The following is a 26,112-nucleotide window of genomic DNA, read 5'->3' as shown; positions in this document are numbered from 1 at the left end:
AAGTTTTTGTAAAAACAAATCAAATCTAATGTCAACATTTTATTTATTGCAAAGATGTACACGAAATACTTATTCAAAAGTACTTACCAATTCATTGTATGAAAACTATGTATACATAGATATATGTATACATATGTATATATATGTATATATATATTCATTGTAGCCATTTTCTGATCCCAAGTAGCCACAAGTAGCTACGTACGTCCCTAAAACGTACGCAGAATGGACGTAGGACGTTTGGACGTGAACCGTACGTTTTAGGGACGTACGTGGCTACTTGTGATCAATCAATTTTAAAAACGAAAGTACATATGTACAGTTATTGAAGAGTATTGAGTACTGAATCTACTTAAATATATCATTTAATCTAAATAATGGGTGAAAGTAATTTGCAAGAGGGAGAAAATGATTTACAAAAAGGTGAAATTGATTTTTTTTAATTTGGAGCGCAGAATTGATTTCTTTTAAATTTGGAGTGCGAAGCCTATATAAACTATTTATAGTGCGCAATTACGTATTTTTCGAAATGATTTAATCGAAAGGTTTGAAATATTCGACATAATACGCGTATACACATAAATTAAACGAGAGTCGATGAAATTTGATTCGGTTAATAGTTTCGTGACGTACTGTATATATAGGCGCGCTAACATCGATGGCGTTATATTTGATTAATAATTATTGCTTCGAATCGTATAGTTCTCAGCTGCTGACGGTGTACCAAACAATGCATGATTACGCTCGTATAAAACGTGCTAATATTGTTTACATTAAGAAATCGAGCTGCAGACACGAAAAATTGCGTCCAGCGATCCCTGTGTTAGCGGAATCGTTGAGAAGGTATTTGGTTTTGTGCATCAATATGGCGGCGAATCTTGAGGAAGAGCAAAGTTTAAGAGAGTGCGAGGAATACGTGCAAAGACACAATATTCAACAAGTTTTGAAAGACTGTATAGTGCAACTGTGCGTGGGACGCCCTGAAAATCCCATATCTTTCTTAAGGGAGTATTTTCAAAAACTAGAACGGGTACGTATTGAATCGCAACGCCTGTAAATAACCTCGGATTTCATTTTGCCCTCTTGTTTCACTTCTGCTAGACGATTTATACATTTATCTGTTCGTTTGTTGAACAATGCAGTATATGTCAACGATTAGATGGAAGAACAACAAATCAATGTACAATGTAAATTCTATCTATTCCGTATACAAATACTCACCTATATACAAACAGACTCGTACTATTTATATGTATACGTCGAGTTTGACAAGTGTGAGTAATATACAGTGGGTAACAAAAATCCTGCACCGACGAATCTTACGTTCGATTGCCACGACTATTTCTAATATATTTGCAATAGATTAGTATAAATCAAACACGATTTCCGTTAGATTATTTTGTGAAAAATATAAGTTTTTCGTCAAATATGACTTTGTAGGAGTCGTTATTAGTATAGTAATCCATAGTAAAATAATCTCATCATAGACTGTGGATGTTTATGCAATTTTCAATATTTGTAGACAAATTTTAAGAAGGTGGTACCATATAAAATCCTATTTTCATTGGTAATAACTAAATTGCGGATTTCGTTTAAGCAAAATAAAAGATGTTTGCGTTGATTGCAAGACACAGGAGCCAAATAAACAATTTTTATTAAGCTTGATTTTCTTATTCAGCTGAAACTAATACATACACTGATGTCCTTAAATCTTTTTAATATGTACACTGCTTTAAACTGTACGTACCCATTTTTGTCATGAATGCATAAAGTCCGCAGTATAGTAATAACATTTGTAGGTCCAAAATAAATACAAATTGTACTAAATTCTGTCGAATTTGATACTTCAGCATTTTTTGAAAATTTTTATACACCATAAATGCATAAAGATCCGCAGTCTAATTATCATTTAACAATAGCTGATGCTATTGCAAAAGAATTGTAGTAAAGTGCTCTGTGTAGCATTTATATATAAATTGAAAAAGAAACTTTAATCTTGAGGTCATAATACATGCCTGCTCGATGACAGATAAGGATGACATATATTTTTTACGAGAATTTTTCAATTAGAAGGTACATTGACAAAATATTAATAAAAGGAATAAGTACAGTGATAAGTACTGATTTTGATAAATCATTGAGAAGAGATTACAGAACATTTACTTAAAGTTAATTGTCTTTTAGACTAATTCGTTTCGCGAAGACTTTTTGAAAGCAAGGTGGAATCAAACATAGATGTTCATTAATTACTGGACTTCGGATGTTTATGCAATTTTCAATTTTTGTAGACGAATTCTAAGAAATTAGAATAGAACAGAATCTCATTTTCCGTGGTAGCAGCCTGTTTAGATCTGAAATAAATTAAAATCCTACTAAATTCTGTCACATTTTATATCCTAGCATTTTTTGCAAATTTTCAGAAGTCACAATTGGCTACTTATCTACTTTCTTACGAGTTTTATTTCACTCGTATAATTTTTCAAGCCGAGGTCGTGACAGTTTCAGCTGACAAAACTATTTTGCGTTTACCGAGCGCACAATTTTTAACATTGTGACAAGCGTCCGACATTCCCAAGTATTTTTAACGCGGAATAACAATTCTTAGAAAATTTTCCGAGATCTTCAATTTCGAATGGAGTTGAGAACGTCTAAATACTTATTAGGATAATACATTAAGTTTTTTGTTTTTTAAAATGTTCGTTTATAATTGTAATTGTAATTTATAGTACAGAAAATTTTTATTTTGTAATATTTATGTTCGTTTAAATTGTCACAGAACACACTTATTGCATTATAAGTCGCATTAAAGCTTTGACATTGTCTATTGTACAGTAGAAAATCGTTCGTTTCATAAGTTCTTTCAAATTTCGCGCGAGAAATGTTTCTGCAAGCACGTTTGAAAGTAATTGAGGGGGAGTAAATGGATTGTGGTGGGGGGTCGGTACACAACGGTTTCTCTTTGAAATTGATCACTACTGGCATCTAGTATTTTATTTATTTATTTATACATAGTATTACCGTTATCTAATATAGGATAAAGGTATGTACCAGTTGCCGGATATTTAGAGACAACTCGAAAGTTTTTTATTAATTCAAAGGCATTCTGTAATTTATTTCGCATAACTTGTGACGAACGATCGATTATATTTTCAACCCTTTTTCTGTATCGTCAAATTTTTCTGGACGATTTTGTTAAAAGAGCAAAAGAAATATTAACAAACTTTTGGTAACTAGGCTCCGGACTTTATGCATTTATGACAAAAATGAGAAGCTGCAATTTGTGTTAGTAAAAAAATTATAAGACTTTAAGACATTAATTATAAGACTTTCTTAAACAAAAATGATTGTAATACTTTTGATTTATACACGAAGCGGAAACTTCAATTTTATTTTTAAAAATAAAGTAATATGTACTAGGTACTTCTAGGTACTTATGTTATTTTTATTTATTTCTAAAATGTTTGTTTATCCTGTTCTTCCTCAAAATCAACATAAACTAAAAATATCAAATGTTTAACAATCTAAAATTATAGACTGGCATCTTTTAGGATGTGCTTGATGAGACAAATATTTTGATAGAAAATACATATTTGGTATTCAAAATGCTACAACGCAAAATTTTGTGTGAAACAACCCCCTAATGTTTTCTGACTAAACGATTAGCAGTTTAGGGCGATCCACTTGCCCCTAACGTTTCTCTTCGCTTGTTACACGACATCGTGTATCGATCATAAATTCATGCGTCATTACATCCTTATTTTTCATCCGAACTGTACAACACCGACCTTGACAAGATTTTCGTATCTTCGAAAACAACAGAGAGATTTAGGTGGCCCGTTTTCTTGCAGTCTAGATGGTTGAGAGCTGCATCGCGAACGAATGATCGATACCATTTGCCATTTTCTAGCGAACCACGCAAACGGTGGGATTTAAATCTTGAGAAATCAGGGGCACGCCATAACACACGGTCAAGGGTTCGGTTAGTACTGGTTAGTACGCGCTATCGCTACCGGATGTTCGTAATAATTATTAATCTGTTGACTATTGAACACTAGTTGGCTCATCGTTTGAATTTATCCATGTACAATCGTTCGACTATTTTTCATTTCCTTACTCGTTCGTCCAAAATTTGATCTTACGTTAAACATGGAAATATGAGGTTATGTCAATCTAATATTAATTTTAAACCAGTATTAATTCAATGAGATATAAAAAAATCGTGGAGAAGAATGAATGCTGTTCAGAACATAAACTGCGCATTATATTAATCATTATACACCATTTCTATTGTTTAGATTTTATGGGAGTTTTATCGTAAACATTTGAGAAAGTAATGGAAACCGTATTCGCCCACAGTTGAATACGTGACGGTCTATCGATCGATCATTCGATATTTAATTTAATTGAAGGAGATTAAGGGTCTCCAGTTACTCGTAGAAAGTGACTACAGGATTATGTAATACAATAGGAATTATAATTCATTTTGACCAATTGATTCTCCTAATTTAAATAGTAAGAGCGTTACCATTGTCCGGAAACTTTGAAGAACCTAAGTATTTACTGGTATGAAGGTGAAGGTACCAGTTACACAAAACAATCTTTCCCGAAATTACTAAAAATAACACGAAGTACCTAGTACATAATTTTTGAAATAAAATTGAAGTTTCCCCTTCGTGTATAAATCAAAAGTGTTACAATAGTTTTTGAGAATGCTAAGAAACTGTGATACACCAGAGGATAATAAAATAATGATTTTATTGTGCTACGGCATAAAAGAAATTAATTGATGCTGCAAAATTAATCAATAATGCAGAAATTATTATTAATCGAAAGGCACTCGTTTCAATGAAATAGTTCTATCAGATACTCGTGTCTAATTCCATCCGTAGCATCTGCCCTACTTTATTAATTCCTGATTCTGTTTACACGTGTCCGTTTGATGGCTAGAAATCATCTGGTCACCAGATGATTTCGAAGTATAATTTACCCGATGGTTATCTTTTATCCAATGATCGCGAAAACTTAAGAAAACCACGGAGACCGTCACGACGAACACTGTGTATAGGGCACGCTCTAAATATAGAAGTACGCTCGAAATATAACGAGGCGCGCAACCTTAGCCAACAGCCACGAAAGTCCATGTGTAACGCGTTCCGTCGCGTCGTCCTCGAAACATGTGCAAACGGGATGTGTTGCGACGGAAATTTTCGACAACATCGGAAGTACATTCCATCCTCAGGTTCCGTATTTGTCTAGACTAATTGTATCGATTACTGCGGTACCATGCTTCGGTCGTACTTTATTTAAATATTATTCAAATGTGTAAACATTTTATGGACGACATTCATCAGAAATAATTGATAACTAGACTTGGGGGGATATTTCTATTCAGAGCCGTTAGTTTTACACAATTTATTTACTATATTATTTATTTATTTCAATGTTTCAAGATTTTCTGTAGATGTTCGTCATTTTTTTCGAGATGACACAGTGCAATTGGTATGCAATTATTTTTATTATTCAGTAGCATATTATTACACATTTAAAATAAGGTTTTGCTTGAAGAATTTTTCATTTTAATGAATTTCTGTTTTATTCGACTGTCATCTTGTTAAAAAATTTTGTTCTACATCATTTTACTCGCAAAATAAAGAGATCTCGTATGTGTAAGTATTTTATGGATGAATGATGTGCTCTGAATGCAAACAATCAAATTGGTGGCCCTAAAAAAATATGTTTAATTGACACAGATTTATAAAACGTATTTTCTAAATTTTCCCACAGGAAAAAATTGTAAAGGACAACTTTTATTATTATCGATGTAATTCTGTACAATTGCAATTTTTCCAAAAATTCTCGTTCACGTCATGCAGAAAATTAATTGGTCTAACTTCTCCAAAAATTACAAGTCGTATCATTTCGTATTAAAAACCGTTATTCAGTGTTAATATAAAGAAACAAGAATAAATCTACATTCAAGTTCAACTTTCAATCATTATATGTGCCCATTATTATAAAAGTGGTCCAAGTGAAAATAAAAGAAAAACGAGTTTATCTTTAATTCGCAGAATTAATTCAATGCAATTTTTACGATATTGTCAAAAAAGAACCATTATGGAATTCATTTACGTAAGCCCTTTAAAATAGAACAACTTTTTTATAATTGTACCAAACGACCTGATTCTTTATAATCAATTAAAAGCATTGGTTTACGAACTGATATGCATAAAAGATTTTCCAAAAATTACAATTTACAAGGTTGCATGCAAAAATAAACAAGGCATTTTTTAAAACTTTTTTATTTGGGCTCTTAATGAAAATTTAAAATATATGTTTTCTAGATCTATGTTCTTTATACACATATTGAAAATTTCATCAAAATCGATTGACGCAGGTAAAAAAAACATTCATCGGAAGATGTACGATTCTGTGGATTTCAAGCAGAAACTGATCAAAAGTCGTGCAAAACTACGATTTTTACAATTTTTAACCGCTTGTAGCTCGTGTGTATGTTAATCGATTTCAATGAAACTTTCAGCATGTGTATAACTAACATAGATCTACAAAACATATATATTTTAAATTTTCATTAAGGACCCAAATAAAAAAGTTTTGAAAACTGCCTTTTTTTATTTTTGCATTTAACCTTGTAGATTATGATTTTTGAAAAATCTTTTTTGCATGTCATTTCGTAAACTTCTAATTGATTATAAAAAATCAGGTCGTTTGGTACAATTATAAAAAAGTTATTAGTTTTGAAAAAGTGTACGAATACTTTGTACATCCACTGTAGATCTACAAAACATATATTTTAAATTTTCATTACGGGACCAAATAGAAAAGTTTTAAAAATTGCCATTTTTATTATCGCATGTAACCTTGTAAATTTTGAAAAATCTTTTTTGCATATCATTTCGTAAACCAATGCTTTTAATTGATTATAAAGAATCAGGTCGTTTAGTACAATTATAAAAAAGTTATTCTATTTTGACACTAAACCTACCACTGCGGGTCAAATGACCGGTCTTATATTTTTCGTCTTACAATTATTGAAGTTATGAAGTTGCTTACATGGAAATTGATTCGATAAATTTCTTTGTCCAAGCACATATTGTAATAAATATAATAATATTGTAATAAATATAATGTAATAAATTTAAAGTTGCACAAAATCTAAATAAATAGAGCCTTGTCATTTTTGTAACCAAACATATATTTTAATCGCCTTTAGTACTCGGTAGGTTTAGTGTTGAAGGGCGTACGAATACTTTTCACACTCACTGTGTATGATTTAGACCACTTTCACAATTATGGGCACATATGTATTGCGGTTCACGGTAACTGGAAAAAGTTGTTTTGATTTTTCGGTGATCTGCAACCGTAATGTTTTCGTTTGACGACAACAGTCGTCCCTCCCTACCCTCTGCTGTCACGCAGAGAGCGCCGTGCCGCGAAAGATCGTTGTCGTATTAATCGAATTTGGCGAGGCCTTAGAAAATTCCGAAGCGCCGCGGCGGGACGTCGCGATCAGACACGATCGTTCTCTCGCGCGTGCCTCGTGCTGTCGGTCGGTTCCGTCCGCAACTTTTGATTCGGAAAAACTTTCTTCCCCGTAACGTAACTTCCGCTTCCTAAATTTCGTGTGTGTGCGTGTCCGTGTGTTTGTGTGACGTGCTCTGCCAGTGAAGGATACATTCGACAGAAAATTATAGTGCACCAGCGGGTCGTATTTGGATAAATAATGGACGAGGTATGTCCGCACATGTGGATCTTATTATTATTGATAACAAGAGATCCAGAGATTTCAGTACTTCGTTTAGATTGCGAAACGCCGTTGGAATGTTTTCGTATTTTCTTTCTCGGTTCGTTCTTTTAATAGACCGTACCGCTAAGGTCAGTAGAATTGTAGATTCGTCTTATTACGTGGGCTCTGAAAGTTTCGCGCTTGATTGAAAAATCCTTGGCAACGCTACCATTTTTATTCCAACCGAGAGAAATATTTTCCAACCACTTTCAAACAGGTCTTCTTCGTTCATGGTACAGTGGTTGTGCTAAGTGTTCGTACACCTTTTAAAAACGAATAACTTTTTCAAAATTCGACTAGTTGGATTAATTTAATAGCTGATGTGTAAATAATTTTTTTTCGAGATTGTTATTGGTCGCAATTGTGCTAAAAATTATGAAAGTGCTTCAAGTTATATATTTCTTGTTTCGAGATATTTATAGTAACATGATCCATATAAATGGTTCATTTTTGACACTATCGTAACAATTACATTGAATTAATTCGGTTTAAAATTTTCTATCTAAATTGCAACAAACCGAAACGATATAGAATTGTTATTGATCGCTATTGGTCAAGATTGATTGATGTGTACGATTAAAAATAGTAATCATTGAAAAATGGACGATTGATTCAATCGATTGATGAAGTTAATCGCGAATCGTTGATTAAAAAAAGAAATCATCAAAAAATCGGAGACTGATTTAATCAATTGTTGAAGTTAATCGCCACACGGTCTATCCATAAATTGTATTTAATAAGGAGGGAGAGAGAGGGACAGAGAGATGGAGAATTGGCAGAAATATATCTCGACAAATATTCAGTATATATTTTTTTCAGTATGCATAATAGTTTTGATTCCGTATTTCATTTCGAAATTTCAGCAGTTAAATCATTAATCAATTATCCGATTGTCGTTAACCGCAATTAACGACTAAAGTAGGAGTTTAATTGTTAATTGCGATTAACGATTCAAGTAGTAATTTATTCGTCAATCGTTGATTAAATTTTTGCCCAACTCTGCTGTACGAGTACCTTTGTACACCCACTGTATTATTTACGTAACTTGTTGGTTTCTCGAATTTATCCTCGGCGAAAAGAATTTCGTAACGTCTTAGAATTTTGGAAGACTGTTCGGACGAAGAAACTGCATATATTTTGATTGTAGAATCAACCGTTGAGATTGTATCGTGTAATAATGTCACGGAAATCTTGTGATTGTTTTTGAACCAAATTGGCTAAGGGTACAATACTGTGCCACCACGTGCTAAGACCATTGACCGACTAGACTTGACACTGTCCTTTTAATTCGATGCTATTGTTAGAGTGTAGTTCGACTGTTCGTCACGAGATAGTGTTATTTCAACGTTTCCGTATATGCACAGGGTGTACAGTGTACACGTCCGCACCTGTACTATTTAGGTTTCACTTTGATTCAACGATTCGTCGAATTAAATGAAACGTCGAACGAGAACTACTTTTGATGAATGAAAATTTTTAGACGTTGGAAGGATTAGTTTACTAGCTAATGTGTAAAAAATATTTTCTTAATAGTACAGGATTTATATTTAATATTGAGTATTCAATTCGAACCATTATTCTCGGCAATAATATTTAAAATTGAAAAATTGAAAGAATTGACCAAAATTAAATATTCTTCCACAATATAATGCTATTTTTAAAAATTATTAAGACTTCTGTAAAAATGTCCAAACGACTGGATCAATAATTGTAATTAATGAAGAGTTGCACAAACTTGAAAAGAAAAGATAGAACTTCTCAAGGAATGGTTAAAAATCCAGACAGAACGTAAATTTTGTGTGTTTTGTAGAAATCAGAATAATTAAGGATATACAGTGGGTGTGCAAAGTATTCGTACACCTTTCAAAAACGAATAACTTTTTCAAAATTGGACCCTTCAGCTTGAGTTTTTTTTAGGCGTTAGAAGTTTACCAGCAATTGTGTAAATCATTTTTTTCTTTCAAATTGTTATTGGTCGCAATTGCGAAGGAGAAAGGTCACGATTTTTAACTTTTTAATCTGTGCCTGTAAAGAAAATTTCAAACATGTATTTTATAAATCTAATGAGAGAACGGACTTGTGTAACGACTAGTTTTCGTTCTTCGCTGCGCACCTTCGCCCTAATTGGTTCTAGAAAGTGGAGAGTGGGTAGTGGAGTGAGACATGATAGGCTCGCTGCGCCCCCCACCATGTTTTAAGCTGCGCGAAACGGGGTTACTCTCTCGTGGGATATGCTTTAAAATTGCATTTTATAACTTTTTTATGTAAAAAAAAATTCTAATGTTTCTTTTTACACCTGTGTTCATTACATTAAATTACAGCTGCCCATATTTGTCATGAATGCATAAAATCCGCTGTCTACTAGTAATAATCTAACAGGTTTTTATCTTACAAATTGTCTAAAATCGACGGCTCTGAATGGGAATATCCCCTCAAGTGAAGACATGTATTATTTCTGATTAATTTCGTGCAATAATTCTTCCACAAAATGCTGACGCATATTATTATTTCACGATAAAGTAGGAATAATATTCAAATAAAGTACGAGCGAAGAATGACACTCGCTGCGAATGGAACGAGACTGATCAAAACAATGGAAACGAAACGAGGAGATCTCTCGAGTCGCATGAAACTTCATGGTGATCGTTTCGATGTTTTTTACGAAGGCGTTTGCTCCACGAGATTCACCGTTCATCCGTGAAAACGCCAAGTGACCTATGGCATTATTTGCCAACCTTCTTCAGCCGTACTCGTCGTTTGTACGCCGTGTAACATTTTCTCCGCGAGCTTCTCTATAATTTTACAACGGGCGTTGTTGAACTTCCGACGGACAGGAAGCGGTGATCAAATAGAAACGATCACTTCCCCTTGTTTCAAATGTACCAAATCTAATCCATTGATAAAAAAAACGTGGTAAAAGAGGGAAGACTCGATCAATAGTCATTTATATTTGTGCCCTTAATTAAGAAAGTGGTCTAAGTGAATATTTCAAAAAGAACGAGTTCATCAGATATTTCATATCACATTATTTTATACTAATTAATTCAATGTAATTGTGTAGGATATTGTAAGAAATAAACCGTTATGTAGTGCTCGTTATTTCAACATTATTATTAGATATATTAAATTCCTTATTAAATATCTCAAAACAAGAAATATGTGATTTATTGTTAGACCACTTTCATAATTATGGGCACATAGGTATTTAAATCTGAATTCAAATTCGACTTTCAATCGTTATATTTAAACCTAAATTAAAATTCAACTTTCAGTCATTATATGTGCTCTTAATTATGAAAGTGGTCTAAGTGAAAATAAAAAAAATGAGTTTATCACTGATCTCATATCAAAATTACAACTTTCAATCATTATATTTAAATCTAAATTCAACTTGGACTTTCAATCATTATATTTAAATCTAAATTCAAATTCAACTTTCAATCATTATATTTAAATCTAAATTCAAATTCGACTTTCAATTATTATATTTAAATCTAAATTCAAATTCGACTTTCAATCATTATATTTAAATCGAAATTCAAATTCAACTTTCAGTCATTATATGTGCCCTTAATTATGAAAGTGGTCTAACTAAAAATTAAAAACATGAATTTATCAGTGATCTCATATCAAAATTACAACTTTGAAACATTATATTTAAATCTAAATTCAAATTCAACTTTCAGTCATTATATGAGCCCTTAATTATGAAAGTGGTCTAAGTGAATATTTCAAAGAAACGAGTTATCAGATTGTTTTAAACTAATTAATTCAATGTAATATTGTACGATATTGTAAAAAATGAACTGTTAGATAGTGCTCGTTATTTCAACATTATATGGAATTCATTTAGTGTTAATATCATTCTCTTCATTAAATATCTCGAAACAAGAAATATACGACTTGGACCACTTTCATAATTATATGTAGTACCTAGTACCTACTTACTTAATTGTAATTAGACTGCGGATTTTATGAATTTATGATAAAACTGGGTACGTACAATTGAAGGTAGTGGACACATTAAAAATATTTGAGGACATCAGTATATTACTTTCAGCTCAATACGAAAATTAAGCTTGACAACAAATTTTTATTTGGCTCCTGTGTCTTGCAATCAATGCAAACATTTTTTATTTTGCACAAAGATCCACAGTCTAATTATATCATAATTATAATAATACTTTCATAAAGACAAAAAAGTATTTACACATTAGCCAGTAAACTAATCCTTCAATTTAGAAAAAGTTATTCGTGTTTGAAAGGTTTATGAATACTCTGTACGCCCACTGTATGTATTTTGTATCGTTCTATTCGTTTGCTGGAACGTGGCGATACAGTGCTCCTAGTCGTTTTGTAGCACACTAACCGTGATCATACACACGGGGATCAATATCGTCTTTTTCATTTGATTTTTCTTCAACAAAAACGATCACGACAAGAGCCCCCGATAGAGGAAGAAGGAGAGGGAGAACGAGAGAGAAATATATACCACGCTTTTATAAGTCAATTTTGTTTACACATGCGCGGAGTAGCAGCGTGCCCTTCCCCTGATGAAATCACATGCATCTTGAAATTTCCTGAGTACATATACAGGATGTCTCAAGTGTCAGGCGGGACGGGTTATAGGGATTCCCCCGTTGCGAAGGTGATCTCAAAGAAACCTTGAAATAAAAAGCAATTCTGTTTCACAACCACACGAGGCTTGTAAAACATATTTCCCACGATTTATTTCGAAATTCGCAAGCTTGTCGAGTCCAATTTTCGAAAAGTTATTCATTTTTAAATGGCGTAGGAATACTTTGTACACCCACCGTAAGCAGCGATTGCCTCATTTAACCCTTGCCCTACGATTTATTTTACGGTTTCAGTGAGTAGAACTTTCTTTTGTAATTCGTAATTTGCTAAAAAAGGAGACAATTTACATATATTGTATGCCTACGTGTTCTCCAATAACTATACATTAATAAAACCAAAATAGAATTTCTTCTCGGTTTAAAGAAAATTAATAATATATGTACATATTTAGATTGTTAGATAGCAACGATTAACCTGTTTCTCTACGTTTTCAGGAACAGGCCCACGATGCCAAGCAACAGATCGCGACCAGTCCAGAAGACACGGAGGACATACCCGCGGGACAGCAAGGGCCACAAGTACCAAGACGTAGAGGTGGCATCTCTGCGGAGCCGGTCTCCGAAGAGGATGCCACCAGTTATGTCAAGAAGGTCGTGCCTAAGGATTACAAGACGATGGCTGCTCTGAGCAAGGCCATCGCTAAGAACGTTCTTTTCGCTCATTTAGATGAGAACGAACGTTCAGACATATTCGACGCAATGTTTCCAGTCACGTTCTTGCTCGGCGAGGCAATCATTCGGCAGGGTAATTATTTTACAACTGAATGGCATTGCCTTCCCAGTAGCATTTATGGTTGGCTGTCTTTTGGGCCTTGGGTGCAATATTCGTTGGCCAACCGTTAGAAATGTCGCCTATCTATGTAGGTAGGCCAACGTCATTAATTAGACTGCGGATCTTTATACATTTATGACGAAATTAGTTGAGTGAAATATAAAATGGTAATAGACTAACAGACGCTCTTGTTCAGCGAGGCAGTCATTCGGCAGAGTAATTATTTTACAACGGCATTGCCTTCCCAGTAGCATTTATGGTTGGCTGTCTTTTGGGCCTTGGGTGCAATATTCGTTGGCCAACCGTTAGAAATGTCGCCTATCTATGTAGGTTGGCCAACGTCATTAATTAGACTGCGAATCTTTATACATTTATAAAGAAATTAGGTGGGTGAAATATAAAATGGTGATAGACTACAGAAGCTCTTGTTCGGCGAGGCAATCATTCGGCAGGGTAATTATTTTACAACGGCATTACCTCCCTAGTAGCATTTATGGTTGGCTGTCTTTTGAGCCTTGGATGCATTATTCGTTGGCCAACTGACAGAAATGTCGCCTTTTTATGCGGATGGGCCAACGTCATTATTAGACGGATCTTTATGCATTTATAAAGAAATTAGTTGGGTGGAATATTATACAAAACGGTAATAGATTCATAGATACGTTCTTGTTCGGCGACGCAAGCATTCGGCAGGGTAATTATTTTACAACTGAATGGCACTGCCTCACTAAGTAGCATTTATGGTGGGCTGTCTTTTGGGCCTTGGGTGCAATATTCGTTGGCCAACCGTTAGAAATGTCGCCTATTTATGCAGGTGGGCCAACAACGTCATTAATTAGACTGCGGATCTTTATGAAGAAATTAGTTGGATGAAATATTAGATGATTGCATAAGTTCGTGCCCGACTTGAAAATGAAATGCAATGGTTAAATTTTAAACAATACAGCTTTATTAATCAATTATATAGTCGCTATTCTTTTCTAATTGTACAAAAGAATGGTGACTATATAATTTCTTCTTACATTTCGTCGTGAAGTACAGTTCTTGTTCGGCGACGCAAGCATTCGGCAGGGTAATTATTTTACAACTGAATGGCATTGCCTCCCTAAGTAGCATTTATGGTGGGCTGTCTTTTGGGCCTTGGGTGCAATATTCGTTGTCCAACCGTTAGAAATGTCGCCTATCTATGTAGGTAGGCCAACGTCATTAATTAGACTGCGGATTTTTATACATTTATGAAGAAATTAGGTGGGTGAAATATAAAATGGTGATAGACTAACAGACGCTCTTGTTCGGCGAGGCAATCATTCGGCAGAGTAATTATTTTACAACGGCATTACCTTCCTAGTAGCATTTATGGTTGGCTGTCTTTTGGGCCTTGGATACATTATTCGTTGGCCAACTGATAGAAATGTCGCCTTTTTATGCGGATGGGCCAACGTTATTATTAGACGGATCTTTATGCATTTATAAAGAAATTAGTTGGGTGGAATATTATACAAAACGGTAATAGATTCATAGATACGTTCTTGTTCGGCGAGGCAATCATTCGGCAGGATAATTATTTTACAACGGAATGGCATTGCGTCCCCAGTAACATATTTATGGTTGGCTGTATTTTGGGCCTTAGGTGCATTATTTGTTGGCCAACTGATAGAAATGACGCTTTTTTATGCGGATGGGCCAACGTCATTATTAGACGGATCTTTATGCATTTATAAAGAAATTAGTTGGGTGGAATATTATACAAAACGGTAATAAATTCATAGATACGTTCTTGTTCGGCGACGCAAGCATTCGGTAGGGTAATTATTATACAACTGAATGGCATTGCCTCCCTAAGTAGCATTTATGGTTGGCTGTCTTTTGGGCCTTGGGTGCAATATTCGTTGGCCAACCGTTAGAAATGTCGCCTATCTATTAGGTAGGCCAACGTCATTAATTAGACTGCGGATCTTTATACATTTATGACGAAATTAGTTGAGTGAAATATAATATAAATTGGTAATAGACTAACAGACGCTCTTGTTCAGCGAGGCAGTCATTCGGCAGGGTAATTATTTTACAACGGCATTGCCTCCCTAGTAGCATTTATGGTTGGCTGTTTTTTGGGCCTTGGGTGCAATATTCGTTGGCCAACCGTTAGAAATGTCGCCTATTTATGCAGGTGGGCCAACAACGTCATTAATTAGACTGCGGATCTTTATGAAGAAATTAGTTGGATGAAATATTAGATGATTGCATAAGTTCGTGCCCGACTTGAAAATAAAATGCAATGGTTAAATTTTAAAGAATACAGCTTTATTAATCAATTATATAGTCGCTATTCTTTTCTAATTGTACAAAAGAATGGTGACTATATAATTTCTTCTTACATTTCGTCGTGAAGTACAGTTTGCGATATCTATGAAAATCGGCTACGAACTTATGCAATCATCTGATATAAAACGGTAATAGATTCATAGATACGTTCTTGTTCCGTGAGGCAATCATTCAGCACGGTAATTATTTTACAATTGAACGCCATCGTCGCCCTAGTAGCGTTTATGGTTGTTAGGCCTTCGGTGCAATATTCGTTGGCCAACCGTTAGAAATGTTTGGATCTTTATGCATTTATGAAGAGATTAGTTGGGTGGAATATAAAACAGTAATAGATTCTAAAAATTCTAGAATATTGTAATGTTGTTATGAACTTAACAATTTCATTAAGGGATGATATCAATTTTTATTTTATTTCTGCTTCTTTCGAAATGATAACTAGACAGCGGATATCTTTATGCAAGTTACATACTTATACATTTACAAAATAAATGTTTGAAATTTTCATTACAGGTTCATTGCAGATAAATATGTTGGGAATTTGCAGTCAAAACCATCATCAACCGTTGGCCAACCATAAATGCTACTGGGGTTGTCGCAAATCAACGAAATATTTTCTGAATTTAATTCAATCGAACTAATCTTTCTATAATTATAGGGACATTTCACTGCACTATTGAAGTGACTAAACAAATTTGTTTTTGTCTAAAAAGAGCTAGGCATAATTATGTTTCAGTGATTTATGCAAGTCCATCGTCTAGAATTTACAAAATCAGCATCGTGCGACGTAGTACATATCTGACGCGATCATCGGAAACGCAAAATTCAAAAATATTTCCACAACTATTAAGTAGACTGCGGATTTCATGGATTTATCGTAAAATTTATAAGCAGGAGCCCGGTTATGAGAATTGAAGAGCTCCATGTATAAGTTCCGGCTTATTAAAATGATTAAACGAACAATGAAACTTGGTTCACAATGAACAATAAAAATCCACAGTCTACTAATAAGTATGCCCACAGCACGAGCCCATTTTAAATGTAAAAAATGAAAATATAGTAGCATTTTATTCAGCTGTTCGAGTAAATACTATGTATACAGTTTGGCAAATAATTGCTTTTACAATGTTACATTCTCCCGAACTCGGCGAAAGACATAGTTTTCTTTCTTCTCCCTTTAAATTCTAGTATGAAACTTCTCGTTTCGGAAATTGTCGGGGGTCATAAAACCCGTGGCCTTCGTGTCGCTGTTGCACGGGTCGAACGTTTGAGGGTTGATTACTCGACGGGTAGCGTAAAGGTTAAGTGGTTCCGTCAAAGGATTCACTTAAGTGTCTGCTATTTATGACGCACCGCTTTATATACAATAGAATTTTGTTGAGATGATTAAGCACGGTGATTTAACTTGAAATTGTGTTACACTTGATTAGGGGACGAGGGCGACAATTTCTACGTGATCGATCAAGGGGAAGTTGAAATATTCGTGAACGGAGAGCTGGCCACTACGATCGGGGAAGGCGGAAGTTTCGGCGAATTGGCGCTAATCTACGGCACGCCGCGTGCAGCGACTGTACGAGCGAAAACGGACGTGAAGTTATGGGGTATCGATAGAGATTCTTACCGCAGAATCCTCATGGGCTCCACCATAAGAAAGCGAAAGATGTACGAAGAGTTTCTGTCCAGAGTGTCCATTTTAGGTGAGTCTGAACACGTTCTGTGAACGATGCAGTTAGGTAGAAAGTATAACAGCATGATAAACAAACTGACCAACTAGGATTTTCGATCGGGGACCGTCTTCGGCGTTTGTTTTTCTAACCTATTTCAATTTTATCTGATGCTACGTCGTCAATGTTGTACTTGTCGATCGAAAAATAATTTTTATGGGACTGATAAAGTAATGAAAACACAGTTTTCGAGTCCGCCATTTTTTCGACATATATCTAAAGTCTTCAAATACAAGAGAAAATTGTTATACAATTTTGTAAATGATTTTTTATAGTCGGTTTTTAAATTTTACTTTCGGCTTTGGTTTTGGAATGTCAAACTCTATGAGAATCACCCAACGGTAATTGCTGAGGTGTTGTGCAGCGATAAACTTGAAACAGGCTACAAAAACAAACGCCGAGGATGGTCCTCGGTCGAAAATCCCAGTTGATCTTTGAAAACAGTTTAATTTCTTTGGACTGTGTTACATGTTGTGGACGATGTCGCTTATAAATAGATTACATAATGAGTGGTCTATGTTTAGAGTCTCTGGACAAGTGGGAACGGCTGACTGTAGCTGATGCTTTGGAACCGGTAGCATTTGACGACGGCGAGACGATAGTTCGACAGGGTGAGCCCGGTGAGGACTTTTATATAATTGTAGAGGGCACTGCTGTAGTCCTTCAACAGCGTTCGGAGAACGAGGAACCGGCGGAAGTGGGTCGTTTAGGACCGTCCGATTACTTCGGTATGTGTGAAGATGATGAAGTTCTGTCGTATTTTAAATGAGCAGGTAATTTTGCTCGTAAATGATAAACACACGTTGCTAGCGAGTGATTGGGAAACAGGAATTGACAGGTTATCTGAAAGATGACAACAACCCAGTCAGCCAAATGCTCGGTTTTGGCAGAAAGCAGTTTGCTGCTGGCAGAAAGACCCAACATCTGCCCGGCAGTAGCTGCTAACTCGGTCCTGGATTCTGCCTGCGTTGCACTAATGCGGTATTCTCGTCAGTGGCACTAATATTACAGGGTGACAAGAAATAACGGAGTTAATCATTTCTTATTATAATTCTGTCAAATTGACGAATTTTGAAAAACCAAATAATAACAACCATAACATGGACCTTTAGTATTCATATATTTAAGAAGTTTCGAAATGGCCACTCTTTGCGCCGATACAGAGGCTCAAACGTATCTTGAAATTTTCGGCTATGGGCCGCAGCTCTTCTGGCGTCATTTGGTCCTACTCCTGATACAGAGATTTTTTCAATGACTCCAAATTTTTATGGGGCCGAGCACAGGCCCTGGCCTCCAAAATCGACCACACGCTGTAGTCCATCGGGTTGGGATTCGGTGAGTACGGCAGCCATTCCACAGATGTGATGAAACCTGGAAAATAGGCCGGCGCGGAATCCTGCTGTAACGTTCATTCCGGATCGCCGAGGTGCTGTTGGGCCCACAGAAGTACGACGGCTTCGAGAATGTCCCGTCAATACACTCCTTAGTTGATTTTGACCCCTTGATCCACGAAAACCGTAGCAAATCCCATTTTCCAGGTTTCATCACATCTGCGGAATGGCCGCCGTACTTACCGGATCTCAACTCTATGAACTCCAGCGTTTGGTCGATTTTGGAGGCCAGGGCCTGTGCTCAGCCTCATAAAAATTTCGAGTCGCTGGAAAAATCTCTGCGCCGGGTGTGGGACCGAATGACGCCAGAGGAGCTGCGGCCCATAGCCGAAAATTTCAAAACACGTTTGAGCCTCTGAATCGGCTCAAAGGGTGGCCACTTCGAAACTTCTTAAATATATGAATACTAAAGATCTATATGTTATGGTTGTTATCATTTGGTTTTTCAAAATTCGTCGATTTGACAGAATTATAATAAGAAATGTTTAACTCCGTTATTTCTTGTCACCCTATAATCTGACCTGCCATGTATAACCGTGCTGGCCTCTTACGGCGAGGCAGAATCCAGGAACGAGCTGCCTTCCATCTGCCCGGAGAATACCACGCAGCTACGTCAGCAGAGGTGGCGCTTTATGCTGGCAGAATCGTCCAGATTCCGAGCATCCTATGCTTCGAGCAGCTTCGAGCGTCGTTCGGACAGGATAATGCCCGCCATCTGCTCGCTAGGCTATGCTCGATGTCTGCTCGGAGCAGGCCTGGCTGACTGGCAAGTTGTTACAAACAATGGAAACCACAGTTAGGAGCATAACCGATCACTAGACTCCAGTTTTTATGCATTTATAACAAAAATGAACCAAGTGCAATTTAAAACAGTGAAAATATTAAAAGACTTTAAGAGTATCGATATATTATTTTCACCACGTTAAAATTATTAATGAAAAATGTAAATTTATATTTAGCTCTGCGTCTTGTGATTGATACATAAAGTTTGGATTTTGCATAAACATCCGCAGTCCAACCCGATCGCACACACTTTAAATTAGAATAACTTTTTCATGAATGGACCAAACGACTTCGATTTTTCTGTAAGGCTAGAAGAATTAGTTTAGTAAATGACGTCTAGTAAATATGTTGATAAAATGCATTTGGTCGGAAATATGAAAAGCAATAGTAAAAATTGAATTTTGCGATTTTGAATTGAAATTTCATAATTTTAAATTGAAATTTTACGATTTTCAATTGAAATGTTACGATTTTCAATTAAAATTCTTCAATTCTGGATGAAAATTTTACAATCATAGATTGAAACTTCAGAATTTTACAATATCACAATTATGTAAATGGAAATTATACAATTTTAGATTAAAGTTTTACAATTTTAAAGTGAAATCTCTCTCTCTTAGTTTTCGGTTGTCGAATTGATAACTTCGATCGTGCAGCAGTTATGGGATCACTAAATGCAGAGATAATGAGAGGAGAATTAACATACATATGAAAACTGGGATGGGATAGAAAAATTGATTTTCACAATTGTTTTAGCTGGATCAATAACGAAAATTTAAGAGATGAGTTTTGTAAACTCGTATAAATTATATACGTTCTGATAATTTCATTGAAATTGGTTACTTGTTATTCTGATTTAAAGTGTGTGTGTGATCAGTTATGCTCCTAACTGTAAATCATTGTGTAAATAATATTGAACATTTTATAAACTGATTCAAATGTTTTCTTTAAAATACGACAGAACTTCCCCTCCAACCTAATACTAGATAATTGCAAAAGTTCGTGCCCGATTTGAAAATACAAAATAAGTGGTTACATTATAAAATAACAGTTTTATTAATTTCAAAATTTCATACGTACAGTCATCACCGTTTTCTACAATTTTCTTCAGATTTGTACAATTCGATTAAAATTTCGTAGAAATTTGATGTCAGAGTCTCCAAAATTCGGGCACGAATTTTCGCAATCGTCCAATATTTGGTATTTGTGATAGAACATTACGTTTAACCGAGCTATTAATTGCAGGTGAGATTGCATTGTTGTTAGACAGGCCGAGGGCTGCGACGGTTGTGGCTCGTGGCCCTTTGAAATGTGTAAAACTGGATAGGGCAAGGTTCGAGAGAGTTCTGGGCCCCTGTGCAGATATCCTGAAACGCAACATTACCCAGTATAACAGTTTCGTGTCTTTGTCCGTATAAATTGCTGTCCGAGTGTCAGTCGCTCTGATTTTCTTCGTGGATCTACGCACGGCTCCACTATACTGTTAACATTTTTTTATTTAAGTAATATGTAAGTAACAGCTAGACCGCGGATGTTCATGCGAGTTTACATTTTTCTAGATCGGTTCAGCGGAATGGAGGAATTTATTCGATTTATTCTCCTCGGTGGAAGAATAACCAGGGTTGACAGTAAAATTAAATGGTAATTATGCACGAAAGGTTACACCTCACCGATTTCGTTAATTTTTAATATGTTTTTTCTATACATGTTACCGCCGCTCAGCCTTAGTTTTTCATTTGCGAAAAACTGTAGACATTGAATTTTGCCTACACATTTACAGATAGTGGGTGTGCAAAGTATTCGTACGCTTTTTAAAAACGAATAACTTCATCAAATTTGTACGCAACAGTCTGAGCTTTCTTGAGACGGTAGAAGGACTAGTTTACTAGCTAATGTGCACAAACCATTATTTTCTTTAAATTGTTATTGGTTGCGATTGCTAAGGAAAAAGTAAAGGTCACGATTTTTAACTTTTTAATCTGTGTCTGTGACGAAAATTTAAAAGATGTATTTTGTAAATCTAAGTAAGTTACATACATGTACAAAGTTTCGTTGAAATCTGTTGACAGATAAATAAGCTATGGGCATTTTGTAATATGTAAAAATCTTTGAATTTAGGGCTTGTGATTCATTTAAATCGCAGGTTCTTACAATTTTTGCTGTTTTCAATCAGTTACACTTCATAAACTATCAAAGGCACTTTCTACATTTTCATTACAGGCATAGATTAAAAATTTAAAAACAATTATTTACACATCAGCTAGTAAACTAATTTTTCTAACGTCTCAAAAAGACTGAAGCTGTTGGGTCCGATATTGAAAAAGTTACTCGTTTTTAAAAGGTGTACGAATACTTTGTACACCCACTTTATATCACGACTTGTGATGGCGTGCAAAACCACGGTCGTGATTTGAACTAGGGCTGTTACTTTCCTTCGAAGGTCGAAGACTTTGAAGCTTCGGTTTCAGAAACTTCGAAGGTGATGAGTAGACTGCAGATCTTTATGCATTTATGGCTTATGGAAATTTGCAAACAATGCTACAACATAAAATTCGATAGAACTTACAATTAGTAAGATTCTGATTTGTTTTGGATCTACAAAGGCTGTTCCCATTAAAAACAGTATTTTATTTCATGTCACTTTGATTTCGAAGGCTTTGAAGCTTCAATACCTCGAACACTTTGAAATTCCCTTTGTTCCTTCGAATCCTTTGAAATTCCCTTCAATCCTTTGAATTTCCCATCGTTCCTTCGAATCCTTTGAAATTCCCTTCGTTCCTTCAAATCCTTTGAGTCTTCGATTCCCTAATTTAAACTGCATTCACGCTGTGATTTTTTAAGGCTGAGCGACTGTTACATATGTAGGAAGAAGTTGTTCAGAATATTCAGTTTTACAACATATTTAAATTGGATGAAAACTGGTGCTGCGGTGGGACCTTTTCTGCACAATTACCAATGAAAAGCTTCATCGGACTCCGGAAGGTTTTCTTTTGTTTTGCGCTGCAAATACATGAACCTCTGTAGTCTAGTAACAACTATATTACGTCAGCCAATGCGCGCGTTAAGAATTATGTTATACGTTCACCGTCTTTCGAATGTATTCGTGTCGTCGTCGGTTGTGTTCTCGTTAACGTCTTTCTTTCGAGACGGGATTTGTGATTCGCGTTTCGGAGCTCGTTCAGAATGAATTTGATCGATGCGCCAACGTCAAACCGAAGTTGATCATTTGTTCAAAAGTGAAATGAATTTTGCCACGCCGTTGCTTAGCACTGTAAGCACTCTTTTTGTCACGCAAGCAAGCGCAGTTGTTATTTATTCTTGTTGGTATGCTCGTTGAACAGGTACACGCTATATCTTGTCAAAGACGGTGATAGTATATACGAAATTCTGATTTACATAAATTAAACGATTAGAGATATACCGCGACACATAACGTTATTACGCACTTTGTAACAACTCGCAACACGTCGCTGTACGACCTTGACCTTTGTCTTTTACACGAACTTTTCTTGAAAGTACAACCACTGGCAAAAAATCGTCAAATCGGATTCAGCTAAAAATTTGCACATAGTTTTGTGTTGAAAACATGTTCCCCAGTTCATTGTATTTTCTGTATAGCACTTGTATTGTCTAACTTACCGATATAATATTTTCTATTTTGGTCTGGGTTAAACTAACCTAACCTAACAAGGTAGAAAATTACAGTAAAATGATAAGAAATTCTTTTGGAGTCGGCAAGAATCCCTTTGGGAAACGTTTCCAATTCAAAATAAATATTCCATGTACGAAATTGTAGCTGAATCCGATTTGACCGACATTCGGAAGTTTAGTATTCGATCGCATTTGACCCTTTGCACTCGGAGCTACTTTAACTCGAAAATTAAACATTTCTTTGGTTGGTTTTTAAAATTTGATGGCTATGAAATTGATATAATACCTCATACAATACTGAAATGTTTAGTAATTGATCAGACTGCGGATCTTTGTGCAAAATAATAAAAATTGTCTGCATCGATTGCAAGAAATAAAAATTAAATTAAATGTCACTTCTTCTCGTAATGATCTTAATAGAGGAGAAATTATGTATTGACATCTTCAATTTTTAAAATTGTTCAACAATTTCGAATTTCATGTACTCAATTTTGCTATAAACGCATAAACATCCGCAGCCTATTGATCAGATACCAATGTATTTAATGATGTAAACAATATTCTGAATAATGGTACACCCCATTCGAGTGTTAAGGGTTGAGACTCGCATAATTTTCTTCAAATTGAACCGAATCAGCTCGCTCAGTCGATTACCAAGTAACGAGTAAACGAAATTTTGAAAAAATGCAATTGCTCGGCAATTATACCGGGTGATTCATTAATACATTCGAATAATCCAAGGGGTACACACCAAAGCAAGTATAAAATGTCGTATGTACGATGTACCTTAGTTTATTTACTCGTTACTTGGTAAAAAATGTTTTCCAACATGTCGAGAAATCACAACTGATTTGGTTCGATTTGAAGAAAATTATGCGACTTTTAAATGCGATCGAATACTTTTTGCCAGGGGGGTGCTGCATTATATAAACCAATTCGCGGGAGCCCGAGAAGTTTGGTAAATCGCATGTTTATTTTACGGAATATTTATGTTTGGAGGAATGATAGAAGGAAGTAATTTCATCCTGTTACTATAAAGTATTCGGAATTCGAAATTCTGTACCTTCAATTTCGTTTGTTATGACAGTATTTAATTTGTGTTATTTATTGTGTTAAATTCTATCGAAGCGAACTTGATCGTGTTCTGTAAGAATGTTTGGAATATATATATAATGATTATATGCATTTCATGATGTAGCGATCAATTCGTGCACGTATATGTGTATGATTTAGGAAGAGAGAGAAAAAAAAAATATAAAAAGAAAAATATATTAAACCTGAATATGTATTTGTATAATATTGAATCTGAAAGTGTGGCAGCAACTCTAATGTAGCTTCGCACAATTTTGTCGATAACTTTTTTTTAATACTGCACAATGAGTGAACGAAGAAAGTAAGGATGGTCCTTTTAGAAGCTTCTATCGAATACTGTTAGTCAAAATTGCATTGTGCTGCTTGTGCAATTGTTATTCGGTTAGAACTGTATCGAGTCTAATCATTAAAAACGATTATAGGGTAAAGGTACCAGTTACCGGATATTTTTTTATTAATTTGAAGACATTCTGTAATTTACTTCGCATTATTCGCGATATAAGATTGATTATCAACATTTTTCTGGACGATTTTGTTGGAAAGCAAAAGAAATATTATAATATCTATAGATGCCGATTTGAAAATAAAATTCAATGGTTAAATTTTAAAGAATACAGCTTTTCTACAATTAGAAAAGAATGGTGACTATGTAATTTTTATATTTTACACTCCGCCGAATCGGGCACAAGAAATTTGTGATAACAAATTAATTAATTAATCTCCTTTTATGCCGTAGGCGTCCCCTCGATCCTCTGGAAACGAAAAATTGCGTTGTCTCGAGGAATAAGGTTTTTAACGAATGTTTTCTATATCTTAAACAAATATTATTATAATAGTTTTGATTTGTATACGAAGGGGGAACATTAGAGGGAGGATTCTCAAAAGTATCGGGATAAAAAAAGATGATTCAATGTATAAATTTTATAATGTGGTTTTCGAAAATGCCTCAAATATCGGAAATCTCATACCACGATTGGTTAACCCTTTGCACTCTAAGTTCTTTTGATATGAAATGATATATCTCATATAATACTTTTGTAATTGTAAATGTTTATAATTGATTAATTACCACCATAAGTAATAATGTAAACAATATTTTGAATAATTGTACAGCGATTTTTAGTGGTTCTGAGTCGCCACTCATATCGAATCTCGATAATTTGGAGAATCTCAATAAAATTCTCGACTCGGCATTTTCGGGTTCTCGCACACCGCTGGGAAACATCAATTTTATTTTCAAAAATCGTTATATCCACGCATAATACCGCATTTTATCAATATTTCTCGAGTTTCAAAGCTCTCGGACGCGTATTGCTCCAATTATTGAGAACTATTGCTCCGACCGCAAAGAGTAAACTTATCTTTCTAGCTTACTCGGACAATTATAAATATTAGATCATTGTGTGATAAAGCATTTTAACGATAAATATCAAGTATGAAAGCGCTAGGATGAGTATTTATCGAATAAATTAAAATAAAATAATACAATAGGTACTTACTTCATGTTATTTTTATTAATTTCTAAAAAGTTTTTGTTGTTTCCGATAACCGTGGGTGGGGCACGGTAACAGGTACCTTTACCCTACGATTTCTACAAGTTTCTTTACTAATAATATTTTATAATTCTCAACTGCATAACAATATACTAAAACAATATTATTCCTTTACCATGCGTATATTAACTTCTTCATTTAGAATCCGTTCTGCAGATGACTCGAAGAACCAAAGAGCTTTACTCTGATCGTATCGACTGCCATATGTTCGCATATTATAATTTAATTTCATGCAATCGGCTGTGCTTTATTCTCTTGTACACATTTAATCGACATGATTCTCTTAGAATGGCGAATCCGAGGATGAATGAATCGCGCTGCAGGATCAAACACTTTTTACGGACTACCACGAAGAGTACACTATCGAATTAGCAAAGTAACTATCT

At 34.9% G+C, this 26,112-nt stretch overlaps 1 protein-coding gene across 2 annotated transcripts; it reads left to right on the top strand.

Annotated features, from left to right (window-relative positions):
• Positions 1-625: 625 nt before the first annotated feature.
• On the top strand, positions 626-24,363 carry Pka-r1 (protein kinase, cAMP-dependent, regulatory subunit type 1). Of its 2 annotated transcripts, none has more exons than XM_076443677.1 (5): positions 626-1,030; positions 12,877-13,186; positions 16,963-17,229; positions 17,781-17,984; positions 20,676-24,363. In XM_076443677.1, the coding sequence occupies exons 1-5, from the start codon at positions 659-661 to the stop codon at positions 20,846-20,848; spliced, it is 1,326 nt and encodes a 441-aa protein (XP_076299792.1). In that variant the 5' UTR covers positions 626-658; the 3' UTR covers positions 20,849-24,363. The 2 variants fall into 2 exon arrangements, with proteins under 2 accessions (XP_076299792.1, XP_076299793.1); XM_076443678.1 differs by lacking the exon at positions 626-1,030 and adding an exon at positions 7,600-7,750.
• Positions 24,364-26,112: the final 1,749 nt, after the last annotated feature.

This window comes from Lasioglossum baleicum, chromosome 19 (assembly GCF_051020765.1).
Source record: "Lasioglossum baleicum chromosome 19, iyLasBale1, whole genome shotgun sequence".
NCBI lineage: Eukaryota > Metazoa > Arthropoda > Insecta > Hymenoptera > Halictidae > Lasioglossum > Lasioglossum baleicum.
The sequence above is the reverse complement of the archived record's forward strand: the minus strand, read 5'-3'. Positions and strand labels throughout refer to the sequence as shown.